The sequence below is a fragment of the Petromyzon marinus genome, chromosome 45 (assembly GCF_048934315.1).
Source record: "Petromyzon marinus isolate PM22_M1 ecotype Great Lakes invasive population chromosome 45, UKy_Petmar_22M1.pri1.0, whole genome shotgun sequence".
Classification (NCBI taxonomy): Eukaryota; Metazoa; Chordata; class Hyperoartia; order Petromyzontiformes; family Petromyzontidae; genus Petromyzon; species Petromyzon marinus.
Window position 1 is genome coordinate 11066682 of NC_133711.1, and position 19440 is coordinate 11086121.

At 47.8% G+C, this 19440-nt stretch overlaps 1 protein-coding gene and 1 non-coding gene across 2 annotated transcripts; both read right to left on the reverse strand.

Annotated features, from left to right (window-relative positions):
• Positions 1–363: 363 nt before the first annotated feature.
• Positions 364–16417, reverse strand: EIF2S2 (eukaryotic translation initiation factor 2 subunit beta). The gene is made up of 9 exons (XM_032970992.2): positions 16204–16417; positions 12307–12508; positions 9424–9521; positions 8559–8727; positions 7142–7242; positions 4872–5020; positions 4425–4481; positions 3995–4080; positions 364–683 (listed from the first exon to the last, which is right to left on the reverse strand). Exons 1-9 carry the CDS (start codon positions 16216–16218, stop codon positions 508–510), a joined length of 1053 nt encoding a protein of 350 aa, XP_032826883.1. The 5' UTR covers positions 16219–16417; the 3' UTR covers positions 364–507.
• On the reverse strand, positions 5648–5721 carry LOC116952201 (small nucleolar RNA SNORD30). Its single transcript, XR_004404409.1, has one exon. It is a non-coding gene; the product is annotated as a small nucleolar RNA SNORD30 (small nucleolar RNA).
• Positions 16418–19440: the final 3023 nt, after the last annotated feature.

Below are 19440 nucleotides of genomic sequence, written 5' to 3' on the forward strand. Positions count from 1 at the left end.
CACTTTCAACATCCAAGAAAAAATTAACTTCTGGGGGCGAAAAAGTAGCACGCGAAGTACACAAAAAACTCAAAATAATTCGCATAATTTTACGGGGCTTTTTTTAGACCAAAAATGCGCTGCCAGTTTTGGGCGCGAATCGAAAAAGGGGCACGCGAAATACGCAAAATAGCTAACTCGACAAAAAGGAATCCCTTAATTTTAGTTTTAAAACGACCAAAATGCGCCGCCCAAATTGCGCGCGCATCAACTTGCCGCTGAAATGTTGGCCGATTTCTTTTGTTGTTGCTCTCTCTCTCTTTGTATTTGACACCCACCCACCCACCACAGCTCCATCCATTTTATCCCCCCTGGAATGCTCGGCAAATGGATGCCTCCCCCCCTCCTCTCCGTGGTGGATCCGCCCCACGGGTTGGTTGGGTGACCAGGCATTGCTGCCGCGTTGCTTTGCGTCACAGTGCAAAGCAACGACGTCAACGCCGCCGCCGCCGCCGCCTCCGTTGTTGCTCAGTTGGCCTTGGCGCGCATCTGTGCACGTTTGCCCGTCACGGCCTGGAAGCCGGCCTTGATGCTGGCTACAGAGCAGCGCGAGTGGCACGTCTCACACTGCAGGAAGTAGAGACGCGTGTCCTTCTGCAGCGTCGTGTCTGGAGAGCGGCACGTGTGGCACGTCACGTACTCCTCTGTCGGAGGGGCGGGGGGGAGTTGAGGGGGTGGAGGACACGGAGCACGAGAGAGAGGGGGGTGGGGGGCGGAGGAACGAGACAAACGTGAGGGGGGTGGGGGACGAAGAGGGAATGTCATCACATGGCGGCTGACGATTAAGCTGGCCAAACTTCTAACACCCCATATCTCTGGTTTAGGCAATGGCTTGCTGTTGACCCAACTTTTGCTCTTTTATGTCCTCCTTGAAGGCATCAATCCACGTCTACTTATTGCTACTGCCACTGTCGGTAATTTGCTAGAGGTGGTGGTGGAAGATAACGCCCGTTCTGCCACCCATATGTTCACCTTCCTGTGCGGCCCTCCTCCCTGAGTGTCACTGTGTAAATTGAGTTTATACAACTGTAGTGACATCGTGGATGTCACTGGGTAATGCCTGCTCTAGCGAGGCACGGCGTGCGATGTATTGCCATCGTAGGTGGGTGTAGTACCAGCCCTAGAGGGGGCTCGGTGAGCGCTGGGTCATAGCGCTCAGTGGCACCATGCGTGGCGTGCTGTGCTGACTCCTACAGGAGGGAGTGAGAGTGTCAGCCATGGAATGAGGTTACCCCAGGCCATGGCACTCTGGTTGACTCTGGAAGGAACGTGACAAGTATGATCTACACAGGGGCCCCAAGTGAGGGCTGGGGGTGGTCACGTGCCAGGGCGAGATCCTGCTAGAGGGTTCGAGGTGGTCGTGGCCAAGGGCGGAGCCAGCATCGGCCAGTGAGCTGGAAAACCGGGTCCCCGAGAGGGACCGGGGTTCTGTGTTGCTGTTGTCATCTGAAGATCTACGTTCTACGTCCAAGAAAACGTCACCAAACACGAGGACCTGGACCAAAGCTGGGGTCCAGTCCATTGTAGCTACTCCCAGTGTAACTAGCATAGTTAGCCTGGTGGTCCACCAACATAGGGTGTAGTTAGCCTGGTGGTCCACCACCATAGGGTGTTATCTGGTAAAGGGGCAGTTACCCCTGTGTTAGTGTGTTGGTATTAATAAATGTGTTGCCTCCAAAGAGTACGTCTGCAACTCAGTTGAATCAACTACAGAATCTATTGGCAGTGCTATAGATGCAGGCCTGTTCTCCTGTATGGATGTGAAAGCTGGACAATTACAAAAAACCCCTACAGAGGAAACTGGACGCAACATGTGTTTTGTTTAAGGAGGATGTTCAATATTTCACGGACAGATGAGATGAGTAACATACATGTTACTGATAGCGGGTAAAAAATACAATTTATAAGAATAGTTATAAAAAAGCAAGTTATGTTTCTTGGACAGGTAATGAGAAAACAAGAGACTGAATAAAATGTTTGGACTGGAGACATTCTAAGTACCACAGGAAGCCGAGGGAAGACAGCGAATCATGTTTCCCAAGCAATTAGAACCAATGGATGCAACTGGGAGGAGTATCTGATGCAAAGTTCTGTAAGGAAGGCCATGATCGCCGACATCTATGAGAAACGACAGCGCATAGAGTTACAACGCCCATCGGAGGTCGACTGATGCCATCATCACTTCGGAGCTAATAAAATAGGGTACCACTTTACCACAAGGCAGCAGTGGATGCCCACCGGGGGGGAAAAAAAATGTCCCCATGGATGAACGAAATGCGGAATATGTTCACCGGAGATCAGGACCGCAGGGATGAGCACCGCGCCCTGCAGGGAGCCCGTTTTTAACCGCACCGCTCCCCCCTCCTCAAACAAACACACCAGCGCCGCTAGACATGCTGCCTCGCTGCAGATTAAGCCATGGGTGTATCTGCAGCGCACAACTATGCGTGCGGATGCTTTCGTGAAATTGGCGCGTCACCACTTAAACACCCCGACAGACGAGGGGCGGCTATGAGAGATAGCGTAAGTTTGGCTCTGGCACCGCAGGGCTGTGTCAGAGAATTGTACTGGTGCCGCTATAATCCTGGGGTCAACTCCAGGCTTGCCTGTGTGCGTGTCCAGGTATTCTTCTGCCAGTCCACTGCTGCCGAGTGGATTTTTCTTCCGGGTCCTCCGATTTTGCCCTCCACATTTAGAAACGTGCGTGTAGTTGATTTGGCTGTTACTATCAATTCCCAGGTGTGATGATGAGAGAAGACATTACTCCCTGCCCTGGCCTTCCAGCTATGATGAAGCCTACCCCAAGCCCTATCACTAGTCCTATCACTAGTCCTATCACTAGTCCTATCACGAGTCCTATCACTACCTCTATCACTTCCCCGATCAATACCCCTATCACTACCACCCCTATCACTTTCCCAACCCCCATCACAACCTCTATCACTACCCCAACCGCTAGCAGAATCCCTATAACGAACCCGATTACTACCCCACTCCCATCACAACCCCAACCAATCCTTAACCACTCTCACCTGTCCTACTTACTGTCACTATAACTACACCACCACCTTTAATAACCCCACTTTATTTTAACCACTACCATCTAATATACAATTTTATAATTATTGAAAAGCGCCTTCCCCTAAGTCACTTTATATAAATAAACAAGGTAAAAGATGTGTGGCCATGTTGCCTCTTAAAAAGAGCTCATAGCTCAGTGGACTTTATCAGTAAGCTAAAATAGTTTCATATCTATAAATGTTTTTATTATGACTCAACGAGAGTCCAGTACAAAGCACCAAAGGTGACGCAAGGGCGGGGAACAGAAACTCTGTGGACAAAAGCCCAGGCTCGATGCTCCAGAGTTTAAAAAACAAGCTATAAACTATTTTATTTTATCAGGTAAGGCTCACTGAGCTGCTATACAGCTCTATTTCAGCAGCAACCTGGCCACAAATGATAGCCCAACGAAAAGGCTCATCACGTGGACATTTATAGCAGCCAAATACTCTGAAGGCATGTTGATTCTGGACCCGGAGAAAAATCCACACGACCACGGGGAGTGAGACACGCAAACTCCAAATATAGTGCAGGCGTCAGGGTCGGGATCAAACCCACGACCTTCTGTATACCAGGCGAGGTAGTTAACATCTCCTAGCCACCGTGGCACCCAAAGGGGGAGAAGAATTATGCTCTGCCCGACCCAAGTGGGGACCGTGAGCCGGAGTGTGAAAGTTTATATGGGGATAGAAGGATGAGGGCAAAGATAACTAGCATGAAGAGACAAAGGGGATGGGGAATGGGTGGGGTCTAAAATAGTTTATGCTTCAGTCCACCGTTTGCCGTAGAAGTCCTCTGCCTCTGTTGCCTTATAGAGAGTTGCCTTATAGAGAGTGACGAGTGTTGGCGGCAGCAATGGTACGGCCGTGCACCAAAAGCGCCACACGTTACTCACTGATGTATCTCCTCAGCACGCTCTCAATCTGCTTCTGCTGGAAACGCCCCTTGATGATGAGCTGGTTGTTGCCGTCAATGGAGCCGCTGCGGAAGGGAGAGGCGAAAACGGTGAGTGGACGCGTTCCCCGGAGGCAGCCGCAAATGCAGGCTCCACCCTCTGCTGCTTCAGCTACGCCTCTAAAGCCCAGCAAACTGTGCAGGAGCGGTTGGTGGATCAACAAGAGATTGTCATGTGCTGCGCTACGAGGCGGCCAGGATACAAACAAGTGTTAACTGCTTGGTGTTTTACCCAGGAAAGCCTCACTGAAGCAAAATATATTTGGAAGTTTGGATAATTTCATCAAGAGGTGTGTGGCTTGTGGTGGAGTAGACCGAGAAAACCCACGCGCACGCCCCAAGGGGTGCCACCCGAACCGCCACACACGTACCTGGTACCCAACTCGGAGAGCAGGAACAAGAGAAGATGCTTCGGTTGTCGATGTAAACTAGCGGGCAACAAAGGGTCAGAGTCAATGCAAGGGACACGACGCACAAGCGAACGTCACGCACGGTGAGCGTGGGCCAACAAAGCAGCATACACGAGGGAGCAGTTTACAGCACAACGATGGGTTTTGCTGCACTCCAACGTATCACCGCAGCGGAAAACAAAACAATCCATTGACGCGGTTGGGTGGTCGCCCAATCCAAGCGCTAGCCGGGCTCCACCCTGCCGAGCGACCGACATCCGCTGCGATCAGTCGGCCGCGTCTGCGGGCGATTCAGTCGCAGGCAGCTAGCGAGTTAAGCGGAGGGGACTCTCACTGCAGGATGGAGCCCCCCAGACCACGATCTCCCCCGCCCCCCCTCACGCTCCATTCACCCCCAAGGCGACTCACAGCTTGCAGATCTCGGCGAAGTTGGCGAAGGACGATTTCTTGGTGCCGACGCGCACCACCTGCGGTGGCTTCATCACGAACTTGCGCTTCTCGCCGGCCATCATCTCCGGGTTCTTCTCCCGCATGATGTTAAACACCCGGCTCAGCAGCTGCGGGACCCCGACACACAGGGGCACCGCGTTAGCGTGGCCCCGGGTTACGGGGGCGAGGAGCAAGGGCCGGGATACTGGGTAAGGCTTCATCACGAGTCGGCCCGCGACAGGTTATTCACATCGGTTTAAAGTGGGTAGGGGTAAAGGATCGGCATTGCAATTGCTTGCTCATATCAGTGCTAGCACAAGGGTCTATATCAGAGGGATCTCTCGAGCGCCCGTATATAGAGGGTATATTGGCCTCATAATAAAGGTTTCATGGCTTAAATCGCGTAAATGTGAATGTGTCGGTAACCCACCACCACCTGACAGACAATTCTCAAGGTTTGTCACGTAAACAAAACGTGCCAAATAGTTACTACTCCAGCACACCGGTGTGCTGGAGAGTAATATTGGCCTACGCTTCACACACTGGACAGAGGTGGGAGTACTGATGCTTTACCCCACCACGTGACCTGCCGGTGTACCCGTTTGTACTGCTGGTTGGACAGAGGCGAGGTGGATACAGGAAACTTGCACCGTAGTTTCATCTCGCTTCATCTCATTACCACACGGCACTGCTTGCACGAAATGGCAAGTGGGTCGAATGCAACCTCCCCAACGACTAGCTCTGGCATTGTTCCTCGTGATCAGAAATACAACTTATCATCAACTGGTTCATCAGTCGAACGAGATTCCATGAGTTGATCATCACGTCACGAGGAAGTACGCATGTTCGAGCGAGAAGAATTCAAAACTACAATTAAAAAAACACTTTCACCATGCACTCAAAATAGTATCTCTGCTCAAGCGGGCGTGTGAAAGAGTTCACCTCTGTTGGGTGCTCCCTTAGCCAGGTGGTGAAAATTCCACATTCTTATGGTAGGCACCAGTCTATCCAAAGGACAACCAATGCTGCACTTGTGAACTACGGTCGTGAGGTGAAAGCCCGGCCAGCCGGATTTCGCACTTAGCCAGATTGGGTGGGCTAATAACTACAAAAAACAATTTGGAAATGTAAACCTAAAAGCTAAACATTGTACAAATAAAAAAAATAATCTATTGGAATATGGTATGTAATAAATAACGCATGATGACATGCACTAATACATGTTATCATCTGTATATTATGTAAATATGTATTGTAGTTCAAGTGATACAAATTACTTATGGCAATATGTTCATGGTGGTGGGAAAAGTGGTGGGCGATGGAGGCGAGGGCCAATAGGGGGGATGGTGGAAGCTGTGGACCCTCAAACATAACGAGGACTGAACAGCACACACCATCAGTACGTTGTTGTCTGAAAAGGCAAAGATCCCCTGTATGCCTTAACAGACCGTTGGGGCAAGTGCTGTTAGCGAGAACCTATGAAGGCCAGCAAGGCACACGAGGGGGTGGATGGCCAGAACCACACCCGGCTACCTTTGTCTCCCTCGTGGTGATGTTTACACGCTGCACCAGGTACTCATTTTGAGGCTGAGTCGACCTAGGGAGGCCCCTAACCGGTTGAGATAATCGTTACTGGTGTTGACCGCGAGCGGGAAATGAACCCGGGTCGCCGGGTTCGTAGTGCAGCATGCTAACCGCTGCACCACCGCTGTACAATAACAAACACTAATGTATGTAAATATACACATATAGTGGATAGAACAATACATATGTATGTGTGTGTGTATATATATAATAAAATTACACTGTGTAATGTTTTTTTTTACACAGATTTTATTTGAAAGCATGGTTAGCTGGACCATTCAGCTAGCCGGGCCGGGCTAGCTGGGATTGTACTGTACATGTGCGTATAGAACCTTTTGTCAATCCACTGCTGGATGAAGGCCTCTCTGTTCACAAGCCATGTCCGTCATAGCCTATTTGGTAGATATGGAGTTTGCACCTTCTCCCTGTGGACGTGTGGATTTTTCTCCAGGTCCTCCAGTTTTTCCCTCCGCATGGGTTTAGAGTATTTGGCTGCTATACATTTCCACATAAGCCACTTCGTTGAGCGATCATTTGTAGCCAGGTCGCTTCTGAAAAACAGCTATATAGCTCAGCGTACCTTACCTGGTAAAATAAAAAGTTTTTACTTGCCCCTACAGTCTGTGAGGCTACACGGGGGGACCTTTGTCTGTGTGCGGCTGTACCTCATCGTATGTGTAGTCCCGCTCGGAGCCAGCCCATGCCGGTCCCGACATGCCCATGGAGAACGACACACCGTCGTCATCCAACTTGTCATCGTCGCCTCCTGCAGGGGATGGAGGGGAGCGGTAGTCAGACATCAGCAGAGTGATCAGAGCAGGCACAAACAAGAGACAAAGACACTATACTATTGACTAGCCATCGAACAAAGACGGTCACCGCATCGCGCGCTTTCAGATGAACTTCTTCGGCCAGCTGCAATGCTCTTCCTTCCGATATTAGGAAGCCACTGGAGCAATGCACTTTTAAATCTAGATTAACAAACTAATTTCTTTAGAACTTGTTTTTTTGTTTAGTTTGTTGTCTTTACCCCAAATCTCCGATTAGAACGGTTGTCTAAGTACGGTGCGAAAGAAGTTCAACATATACATAGACACAAATGGAAAAATAAAATTTGCCTGGAAAAATTATAATATACATAAGTAACGATAAAGTAGACAAAACCACTCATTGGTTTTTTCGGTAAAGTCACGTATGTAGAGATACAATAAAATTATATTAAAACAAAACAATCACGACGTTTCGATCACAACACAAGCGATCTTCATTAGGTGTCAAGAACAAATCATGGAGGTAAATACAACAAAAAAGATGAGAGACGAGAATTTAACAAACCTAAAAAACATTACGTGATGCACAACCAGTCAGGCCAACAACACAGTTAGACACTTCCTGGCGGACCACGAATTTCAGAAGAGTGTTAAATTTCGTGTTCAACCTCTGGATTGCACATACCAGCATAGACAGAGTGAAAAAATGAGGTGCACGGTCAGTAGAAATACATGTACAAGTCCATCAAGAGGTAAGGAGGGAGGAAAGATGGACAGAGAGTCTATGCTGGTATGTGCAATCCAGAGGTTTAACACGAAATTTAACACTCTTCTGAAATTCGTGGTCCGCCAGGAAGTGTCTGTGTTGTTGGCCTGACTGGTTGTGCTTCACATAATGTTGTTTATGTTTGTTAAATTCTCGTCTCTCATCTTTTTTGTTGCATTTACCTCCATGATATGTTCTTGACACCTGATGAAGATCGCTTGTGTTGTGATCGAAACGTCATGATTGTTTTGTTTTAATATAATTTTATTGTATTTCTACATACGTGACTTTACCGAAAAAAAACCAATGAGTAGACAAAACCACTTTCAAATTTCAGTCAGGCACCTACTTCATAGCCCTCGAGTGACATCACTGCTGTTGCACGAACACACAGGGGCGCAACGTCACGATGAGGGACTTATCATGCACAAAGCCGCTCGCTTGTGTCGCGCGGCTACAAGATAGGGGGGCTGTTGTATTCCTGAGCTGCGGCATATTCCCTTGGGGCTCTGCGCGCGTGTGGCGGCGGTGCTGAAGAGCGCGTACCGTCGAACATGTCGTCCCCGTTCTCCAGGTCCTCGATGATGCGCTTCTTCGGCTTCTTCTTCTTATTGCCGAGCCCCAGGTCCAGGTCACGCTCCAGGTCCCCGTCGCTCTTGGGCTCCTCCTCTTCAGGGATCACCTCGTCCACCTCGGCCAGGAGACCCTCCTCGCTCTGTCGCCATCAGCGGTGTAGGGAGGGGGACAAGGTAAAGTGAGGGGGTGCATTTAGAATGAGGGGGGGGCGGCACACGGAAGTAATGATAGGAAAGAGGATAAGGACGAGACGGGGGAAGCACAAAAGGAGTGGTGATCGATGGGAGGGGGTGAACGTGGGATGGGATGGACACGTAGGAGGAAGCAGTGATTGTAGCGATGGCAGGGCGCGATACACATGTGCAAGAGACACAGACGTGAGATAATTCCGCATTCTCATGGTGGGAGTGAAGTCTATCTATCTGTATGTCCACTGTTAACTTCTCATTATTTCAATCCACCTCGTGTGTATGGTGGTGAGTGGTGGCACTGTAATTAAAACCACTGTCACGATCCCAAAAACTTGGGCTCAACTTCCTGGCCGTGTACAACACAAGTGGAGTGGAACCTGAACCTGCCCTTGAGCACCCCCAAGTTGACGCGTGTTGTGGGGCATGCGTAAACCTCAGCAATGCCGGGAAGGGTACTGGCCACACCACCCTGTCGAGTGCTATACTGACCTTAACAGCTTCTCATTGACAGCACTCTCATTTACAGTTTTTATGAGGCTAAATGGGGGCTGTTATTCATTGTGCGTACGTGTCTTTGTGCGTGCATGCTGGTGCAGGTGTGTGTCGGCGTGAGCACGTATCTATCCGTGCACGCGCGTACGTACGGGCAGAGCAGCATCCACCTCCTGCAGGTCAAATGCCTTCTTTTTCTTTTTTTTCTTTTTCTGGCTGAGGTCAAAGTCATTGAAGACATCCATGAGCTCTGCAATAAAAAAAATAAAAGCACACGAGATGAAACAAAACGTTCATGGGCCGCATTCAGCATTGTAACTGCGAGCGTGCAGACTTGTGCTTGAGTAACTGCTCAACAAGTCGACTCCTGACTTGATTCACTACTGCAAGATACAACCGTGTCCGTCCAGCGCTCGCCGAGCTGCATTGGCTTCCGGTTGCCGAACAAACACATCATAATAAGGTCGTACTCGTTACACACAACGTGCCCGCTACAAATGAACTGCAATGCCTTGCCGGCCTCGTCAAGGAGCATCAACCATCACGCGAGCTCCGCTCATCCTTGCAGCGGCTTTTGGCTGGCCATCAAACAAAGACGGTCACCGCATCCGCATGCTTTGAGAAGTGCATTTGCAGCTGTCTGGAATGCTTGCTTCCGAATTTAGGAAGCCACTGGAGGTATGCACTTTCAAATCTCGATTGAAAATAGAACTGCTTTTTGTGTTGAGTTTGTCCTTCCCCCGCACCTCTGATTAGCACGGTTGGCTACGTATGGTGCGAAAGAAGTTCAACATGCATACATTTAACTGCTGTAACTTACCTGCTTTAAACCAACAATGCAGGGGCAGATAGCACTTTTAACTTCTTTTGGTGGGCTACAGATTAACAAACACCTTAATGCAATCCAATAAGATAGCGTCAAATACTGCACGTGCCAAACGAGTACAAAGCGGCCCTTGCAGTGAACGTAGTGATTGAGCACGGTAATAAAATTAAAAACACTGTGTTGCCAAGTCAACAATATTCCCCTCGAGTACTCGATGAGTGAAGCTAAGATGCTCGTAGCGATGGATACACATAACTTGCGGGCCGTTTTGAAAGTGGTAGGCTCATGTGGCCGCGGGCTGTATCTGGCCACCCACGCTGTCGTGGAACAATAATAATAACGTGATTTATTTAAAGAGGAAAGATTCACAGGCTTACAAGGCTTATTTGAGGAATGGCCCTGCATTGGGAATGTTTGGTCAATTCCATGACAGAGTGTTAGGAGTGTCAGAGGGAACCAGAAAGAGCGGGGAAAACAAACCAAGAGAAAACCTTTGAGTGGCAATAACATTCAAGGATCTGCAAAGATGGGTTCGCAAACCTCCTTTGTATATTGTCATCTTCTGGCCAACTCTCAGCCAAGAGGGTTCTTAGAAGCCTCATACAAAATCTCATGATCCACAAACCCTTTTCTGTAAGAGTAGGATCACAGGCGCAGCCTTACACATGCAGCAAGCAAACGGCTCGCTCGGCGGGCTCACCATCAAACATTTCAGAGTTCAAATCCCGGTTGGGGTCAACATCTCTGCCGCATACTAATTTGTAATTAGTCACAAGTGCTCCTCTTATGGAGAGGACTGGTCACCGCCATGATACGTTTGACATTTCCACTGCCGTCTCAGGGCCGCAAGGGCAAATGAACAGATGTTTTGTGAAAAAGAGGGAACAATATTTTGGAAGCTACAGTTTCCTGTTGAAGCTGCGGGGTAACGCTGTGGCTGTGGGCTCATGCGAGGTTGCGTGTGGATGCCTCTCTGTGCAGTAGAAGCGTACTGCACAAGTCAGGAGTACACTATCGTGTCCTCGATGTCATTTGGCTGCCCTTCTTTTGTCATCAACACTGTACAACACCTACGAGTGCTGCGCGGTGCTGCTGCTGCTGTGGCATTGCTCCCGAAAGTAACGTTTTCATAAAACAAAAACATTTCATCTTGTGGATATCTACCTAGGCTGTGCAAGGCAGGCTATCCAATATGACTTAAAGCTTTCGTGACTGCAGGAATTCATACCCTTTGGGTCTTTCGTTAAAGTCACGTAGATAGAAAAACAATAAAAAATCACGTTTCGACCCAAAGAGTATCCAATGACTTAAATGTTATATTGTAAAAAATAAATAATTTAAAATCAAGGTTAAGTCTATCATTAGGGCACTCTAATTTTCACTGCATTAAGTCAATGCCACTGTCATGACAGTGACATCAGTAGATTTATACAACACTTCAAGGTACGAAAGGGGGAAAATGTTCGACCTGGAAACACTGCGTTTCTAAATTGGCACACTCAGCCACTTCTTTCTCCCTGCAAGGGCCCTCTTGCGGTGAGAGAAGTGACTGCAGTGTGCGCCTATTCATGTCCTCAAAAAAGGAATAGGTTCTCAAGCTCCTGCTTGACATTGTGTCAGCCCAGTAACATCCCAGGAAAGACACCCACATGTGGGTCCTTATGAAATATAGTTGCAGGTTGTATCCGGCCGATTAAATTCATTTGGAGGCCTACTTTAGACCATGATGGTGACCCACAAAGTCCAGAAATGGTCCTCACACAGACCACACAAAATAAAGTTGCAGATCATCTCCCAGCAAGCGAGCCAGATCAAGATAAAGTCACAGGCCAGTCATAAGTTCCCTACCCTTTATTTGATCTAAACAATTTTTTTTCTTTTACCAGGTAAGGCCCACAGAGCTATCTATATGATCGTTCAATGAAGTGACTTTTCGTGTGGAAATGTATAGTTGCCAAATACTCTAAAGGCATGTTGATTCTATATATGGAGGGCAAAACCGGAGGATGCAGAGAAAAAATCCACACGACCATGGGGAGAGACAGATGCAAACTCCAAATATACAGGCGTCAGGGTCAGGATCAAAACCCACAACCACCTGCATACCAGGTGAGGGATTTAACATCTTGCAACGCGAGGTCCTCAATCATGTCGACCCAGGGACAACCCCAGATAAAACCCCCACGCACCAGGCAACCCCACCCCTCACCCTTCTTGGCTTTGCTGTCCGCATCTGCATCGTCGAGGTCTACTCGGTCTGCCGGTTCCACCGGTACCGGCACCGGCTCGGCCGTGTCCATCGTGGTGCCAGCAGACGTGTCGTCGGGGTCCACGCCATCGCCGTCCTCCTGGACAAATGGCTTCTTCTTCTTTTTCTTCTTCTTCGTTAGGCTCGGGTCGAACAGCTTGATCTGATCGGTGCCACCGTTAGATAGAAAGAACAGACAGGGAAGAGAGAGCAAGAACAGACAAAGGCAGGGCAGACAGGCAGAAGTGGAACAATGGATTAGTCAGACAAATGCCAGGGATAGACAGATATAGACATTCAGAATGGTGCACAGACACACAAGATCCTCCACATAGCCTTTAACAGACTGTCAGGACAACTGCAGTTAGCGAGCACCTATGAAGGCTGGCACGGCACACAAGGCGGGTGAGTGATCAGAACCACACTCGACCGATAGTCTCCCCAGTGCTGATGTTTACACACCATGTCCGGTACTCATTTGAGGCTGAGTCAACTGAGGGGAGGCCCTAGATTGGTTTTGATATTGGCTGTGAGCGGAATTCGAACTCGGGTCGCTGAGTTCTTAGCGCAGTGTGCTAATTACAATATTACCACTCACCACACAGAAACAGACACACAATCAAGTGGACATATGGACACACAAAGAGACACAGACACACAAAGTTAAACACGACTCGGCCTCATGTACATTATAATAGGCAAGCACTGCTCGTGCTGGATACAAGTCATGCACGCACCTTGGCCAGAAGTTAAAACTACATTCTGGGATCACAGAACAGTGACTGCACTAAGCTCTATTCCTCTGTTAAACACGTACGCAAGAACACAACGATTATTTTATTGTTTCCCTTCTACGTGAGTTTACCGAAAGAACCAAGAATATACTCTATTCCTCTGTTAAACACGTACACAAGAACACAATGATTCTAGGATCATGGTGGTGAAAAGTATTTGGACGTTAGAGCTGTACAGTTGGTTCACTGTTTATTGGTCCTGTGGAGCCAATCATCACTGACGATTTTAACCTCAATTGGATTTGACCTCATGACATTCTTAGCATCGTGCCAATGTCACGGGTCTTTGACATATCGCGACTAATCCATCGCAACATATGTTGCGCCTTCTGTGTTGTTACTAGACCTGCCTTACTCGACTTTCTGAATCCAAGGAATTTTACTTTATATCTTAAAAAATCCTAAATACGTTTTTGTTTTATTCCAAAACCAACTCCGGTTACTGCTAAAGAAAAAAAAGATGGATATTAGTAGTGGCAAAACAGCACAAACCAAAGTAAATATTCACCATTAAATTACTCAAATAGTTTACATTCCAATCAGTCCACTGCTGGATGCTGGCCTCCCCTCGCTGTGTCGGTAGCGGGTATTGTTTGACCATACTTCACTACGCTGGTCTGGGCAGGTTGCTGAAGTGGGGGGCCTAGGAACGATTCATATATCACTCGCCACTGATGTCAACGCTAACCACTGTGCCACCACTCCACCCTACAATCCACCATAAACGCTGAATGGACAACGATTGTATTTCCAGCAGTGCAGAGAACTAAAAGGTCATTTTGACCAAAACATCATCCCGTCACATTTTTCTTTTTGCAAAGCAGTGCTGATGAATGTGTTGAGTATTTTTACTACTCGAATTGCTGACACGACTCCAATTTGTCATTATGAAGGCTCAGCTAAAAAAAACAACCCATCGCAGCCACAAACAACACAATTACACAGCGCCTTGCTGCTAAACAACATCAACACTAGTGTAGCGAAAACAAACCTTTCACCTCTAGATATTTGGGGGCTTGCTTTGCCTTCACAAAAGATATGTAAGCTTCAGTGAAAGGATTCGTAAACAAGTTTAGATGTTTCTCTCAACTGAAAAAAATGCAAATGAGGACACAAGGTGCATGTAACGTGGCAATCCGCTGCTAGATGAGACCTTCCTCACGCCATTGCAGAACATAGGGAGCCATGGGGAGCCATGTTCTGCATGGGGACAAAGGCGGTCACCACATCGAGCGCTTTCAGATGCACTTACGGGGCCGCCCGGAAGGCTCTAAGTTCCTTCTGATATTAGGAAGCAACTGGTGCTGTGCACTTTTAAATCATTATCTAAATTGACAAACTAATATCTTTAGAACCGCTGTGTGTTTAGTTGTCCTTTCCCCACACCTCCGATTAGCACGGTTGGCTACGTACGGTGCTAAATAAGTTCAACATACATGTGTCCGTTGTTCCACATGACAGTCAGGGAATGTTGGGTTAATGAGGGGAGGCGTAGACTTGGGGAGGCATAGACGTGATCAACCGTAGACCTGCACTGCGCTCTCCTGGCCACCACGGAGACCCGCAGGCACCAATGATAACCATGCTTGCATTGGGATTGCCCAGCCAAGCACTATAAACAAGGCTCAGACTTGCTTAGCTTCTGAAATTTTGACGAAGCTAAGCGGTGTGTGTATATATCGCTTTTTTTCTTTAGATGTTTTCTACTCAGCCAAGAAGAACTGTTACAAGTCTCGTTTTCTAGATAGGCTGCTGCGCCTCGTCCGTTCAACGACTGTTTTGAAATGAGAAAACTGCTCACAATTAAAAGTGTATACACATTTTCTTTGTAAAATAGAGATGGTTTGCCCACTCTGTCAGAAGAATTTACATTATGGCAAAAGCCATCCTCCAGTGCTGACAATACAACGTCTCAATTGAGTTATATTATCCCGTTAAAATAGTATTAAAGTATCAGAAGTGGCATATCCTAGCATGGTGTGGCAATTCCACATGCCTATGACATGACCATTGTTGACAGAGGACGGCGAATGTTGGCACGATAAAAATTTTAATTCCACCACAGACCATTAACTGGACCCATGTTAAGCGCTGTAAACACGGCCTTGCGTGTAATTATTACATTGTGTACACCTTTAATCTCCCGATAACCAGGTATTCACTGCGGTTGAAATAATCACGAACCCGCGCTTAAAGATAACAAAAAAACACAATCGGATTACTTTACATAATCATTACTCACTTTAGAATCAAACTCGCAAAGGAACCACGAGCGGCGCTGGCCAAACGACGCCGCATTTAAACGTGGCGAGACGGCCAACCCAATAAATTAAAGAGTCCGTGTATAATCGCGTGTGTAATTACAGCACATTAAACACAAATAGGAGGCATGGGGGGGGGGGGTTGCTGCCATTGCGCAATGGTTGGCTGCGACGGTCTTGCAATTCGGAGGCCGCACGTACGGAGGTTCGATCGCTCAAGCAATAAGCAGACACGCACTCTTCTTTGGTTCTTTCGGTAAAGTCACGTAGAATGAGAAGATAATAAATTAATAAATAACACTCGTTTTCAAGTCGATCGAAAGGTGGAATACGGGGCGACAGGTAGAGTGTTGGGCGCTCCGAATGCGTCTGGCCAGCGTCGCGCTACCCTCCAGTGGAGGCTTTTCAACCAGCAGTGGCGTGAGACTGTACACGTTATTTCAGGGCTGCACTTTTACCCCTTTTAAGCCGCATCGGAAACCCGTCTAGAAACCCACACGTGGCCGAAGCGCGCCGCTGAACAAGCGACGGCACTTCGTCTCAAAGCCATGGCTTTGTATCGAAAAAAAGCATTAATTAAAAAAATGTTTTACACCAAATGTCCGACAATCCGAGGCGACGCAGCGACTCGACTTACACAGTAAAGAACCCCCCCCCCACCGCCGTTACGTGTAAATGAACAGAGAGATCTCCCCCCCCCCTTCGGACGCGGCCTTCGCGGCCTTGCAAGTCTAGACGGGCCCCGGCGCTCGTCTGGGCCGAGAGCGCCACGCCGGTCGCTCGCTCGCGACGGCGGTACACACCTCCTCGTCCGACATGTCGGCGGCCGCGAGATTGTATTCTTCCTCGTCAAAATCCGCCGTGAAGAATTCCCTCCGGAACCCACGAAACAAATGTGACGAGCCAAGGGTTTCGCTGCTGCTGTCTTGTCGACAGAAAGGGAATTGCGTCAGCCGCGTGGTACAGGCGAAGCGGCCGCCGTGGTGGGTGACGGGGGGTGGGGGAAGGAACCGGATCCCTCGGTAGGAACCGGATCCCGCGGAACCGCCTCATGCGTCTGGCTGCGGAACCGGTTCCCGGAGGCTCACCCCGCCCACCCCCCGGGTCCCCCATTGGCGGGCCATAGGGAGCGGGGGGGGGGGCGCAGGTGGTGGATCCGGATCTCGTCTCCAATTTGCCGGGGAATCCCGGATCCGGTTCCAGGATTCTTTCCCCCCCACCCCCTCCCGTGTGGGCGTGGCCCCGCCTGCATGACGTCACAGACACGCCCGCTCCGAACCGGGCCGCGTGACGTCATAGACCACACCCGCTCAGAACCGGGCCGCGTGACGTCACACGCCCGTCCGCTCCGAGCCGCGTGACGTCACACGCCCGCCCGCTCCGAAGCGAGCCGCGTGCCCTGACGAGTTATCGTGATTTTTGTTGTTTTATTTTTTACCTACGTGACTTTACCGAATAGAACCAAAGAGTAGAGTTATCGAGTATTTGTTCCACAGTTTGTGCGTCTGTGTGTGGCCTTCAAGGGACATATATTCCAAATTTATACATATTTTGCAAGAATACAAGACAACAAGCGACGTTTCGGGCAATGGCCGTTGTTCATTTCACGTGCTGTGGACAAAATAGTGAACCGCTGTAGTCTACACTCAAGACCGCTGAACTCGCTCTGTGCAATATCGATGTTTGTTCTGTTGTTCCCGTTGTTGTGCTCACGCACCACGGATCTCGCTTGTGAATTAGCCGGGAAAGTGGCTAGACGGGATCATCCGTGTAAAACATTAACTTAAAACTCTCCCGAAGCGCTCCTTGTGACCATCAGACCTCGAATGTGGCATGAAGCTCACGAACATATTGCTGCCATACGCATTTCATTACATTGTTTTGGTTAGATCGCTTCAGTAAATGTGCTGTGAACCCTCCTCCACCCGACACAGCCAATTAATAAAGTTGTCACGTGATGAACAAATGCGTCAGTTGATTGCTGCATCATCAGCACACCGTGTGTTGAAGAACGTTCCACAATATTTAACAATTGGGTAGAATTGTTACCCTCTAAGGAGTTAAATATTCATAAATATTCATAATGTCCTGTATGGGTTCTCACTTGACATTTAGAAATATGCGTTTAGAATATCTGGTACAAAAGATGTATTACCGAAGCTATCAACACAAGGTGTGTACAGGATTAACTGCACGTGTGGTAAATGTTATGTTGGGCAAACAGGACGAATGATCAGCACGAGACTAAAAGAACATCAGAGAAGTATTAAATTCTCCCAAATGCAACTGTCAGCAGTAGCAGAACACGCGTGCCAACAAAGGACACTCAATTGATTTTGATGTTGAAGTTCTGTGCAAAACTAGCTACTACTGGCTAAGACTAATTAGATATACTGATTCGATAATCTATCGAAATTGAAAGAAATAAAAAAAATGTTAACAGTTCGGATAGCTACCGCCTTAGTGCTGCGTGAATCATCAAATAATGCATTATTTGAATGCATGTCTGTAAAGGGCAGCGCACTTCAATAAGGATTACCCTTGGTACGGCTATTTTAATAAACACAATAGACAGGAAGGACAAGTTCAAAGGGCTCGCATCATGCACATGCATCGTGTCCGTTGCCTCAGTAATCCACCACCCACCACGTGATGCTAAAGCGCTGAAGTGTGGTCACCACATCTACGCCTCTATATAAGGAACGAAACAGACTTCTCCACAAATCTGGCTGTCGCTTGATGAAGCTAGTTGTAATTACTGGCGAAACGTCGTACTCAGATTGCAAATGTTGTGGCTTGGTTCTCCAACACACCGGTGTGCTGTACTAGTGACGAATTGGCATATTCTGTAATCTGTTTACGTGACAACACTTACTATTTGGCTATGTCGGGTTTTAACGACACGTTGATATATTTACGCGATCTAACCCAAAAAAACCTCTCTTATGGAGTATTTGGCTGCTATAAATTTCCTCAAGATAAGCCACTTCGCTGAGCTATTAGTTGTGGCCAGGTCGCTTTGGAAAAAAGGGCGAAAAAGCTCAGTGAGCCTTACCTGATAAAATAAAAAAACTGGTTTTGGTTTTGTCTATATTGACGACGAAAAACCTTTTTTTCTTTTATGTGCAATCACTGATGTCCATTATTAAGAGATGCAGAACCACCATCAATGCACAACTACATATTGTTCTAATCTACAATTATGTATAGATTCACATCTTCACTCTTTCGTTCTTTCGGTAAAGTCACGTAGATATAAAACAATTTATTATATTGTTTTATACCTACTACATGACTTTACCGAAAGAACCAAAGAGTATGGATCCCTGCAGTCACGAAAACCTCAAATCCAGATTCACATCTTTATTCCTCAATAGAATAAATCCCGTAAAAAACTTAAACATTTAATTGAACTAATTATTTGGCCATACTGATATTATTTACTACTATAATGAGCCAAGAATGTCTGTGTGTCCCGCACGTGACGTCACTCCACGTCGACCAGCCCCCCTCATTAATAATCATGAACAGGTGACGTCTCCAAATGGACACCACCCCCCCTCCCATTAATAATAATAATTAGCCGGTGACATCACTCCACATGGGGGGGGGGGGGGTCGAGGCGCCTCCTGCCCCCTCCTCGGCTTCAACTTACAAAGGCAGAACCCTCACGCCACGCGATCTCCGTCACGCTGTTGAGACATCGAAGTAAAAGGATGTTATGATGAACAAGGGATTATCATCTTAAAATGAAATAGGTCTGTGTCACCGCGCCATTACAAATTGCACACGAATTGATGCAATGAATATCACGTCGCGGTCTAATTTCCGCTTGCAAGTTTCAGATTTACTGAAATACACCCGTCCTTGGACGGGCAAAAGGCTAGTTCCATTATGTTGCAATGAAGGGATGTTGCCCGAAACATCGACTATGATATATATGTTCATTTTAAAGCCACAATAATGTCCACGAATGTGTTGGGTGATTGTGTTTTTTTATGATTGGTTCTCTTATATAGATATGAATAGATATGACAATT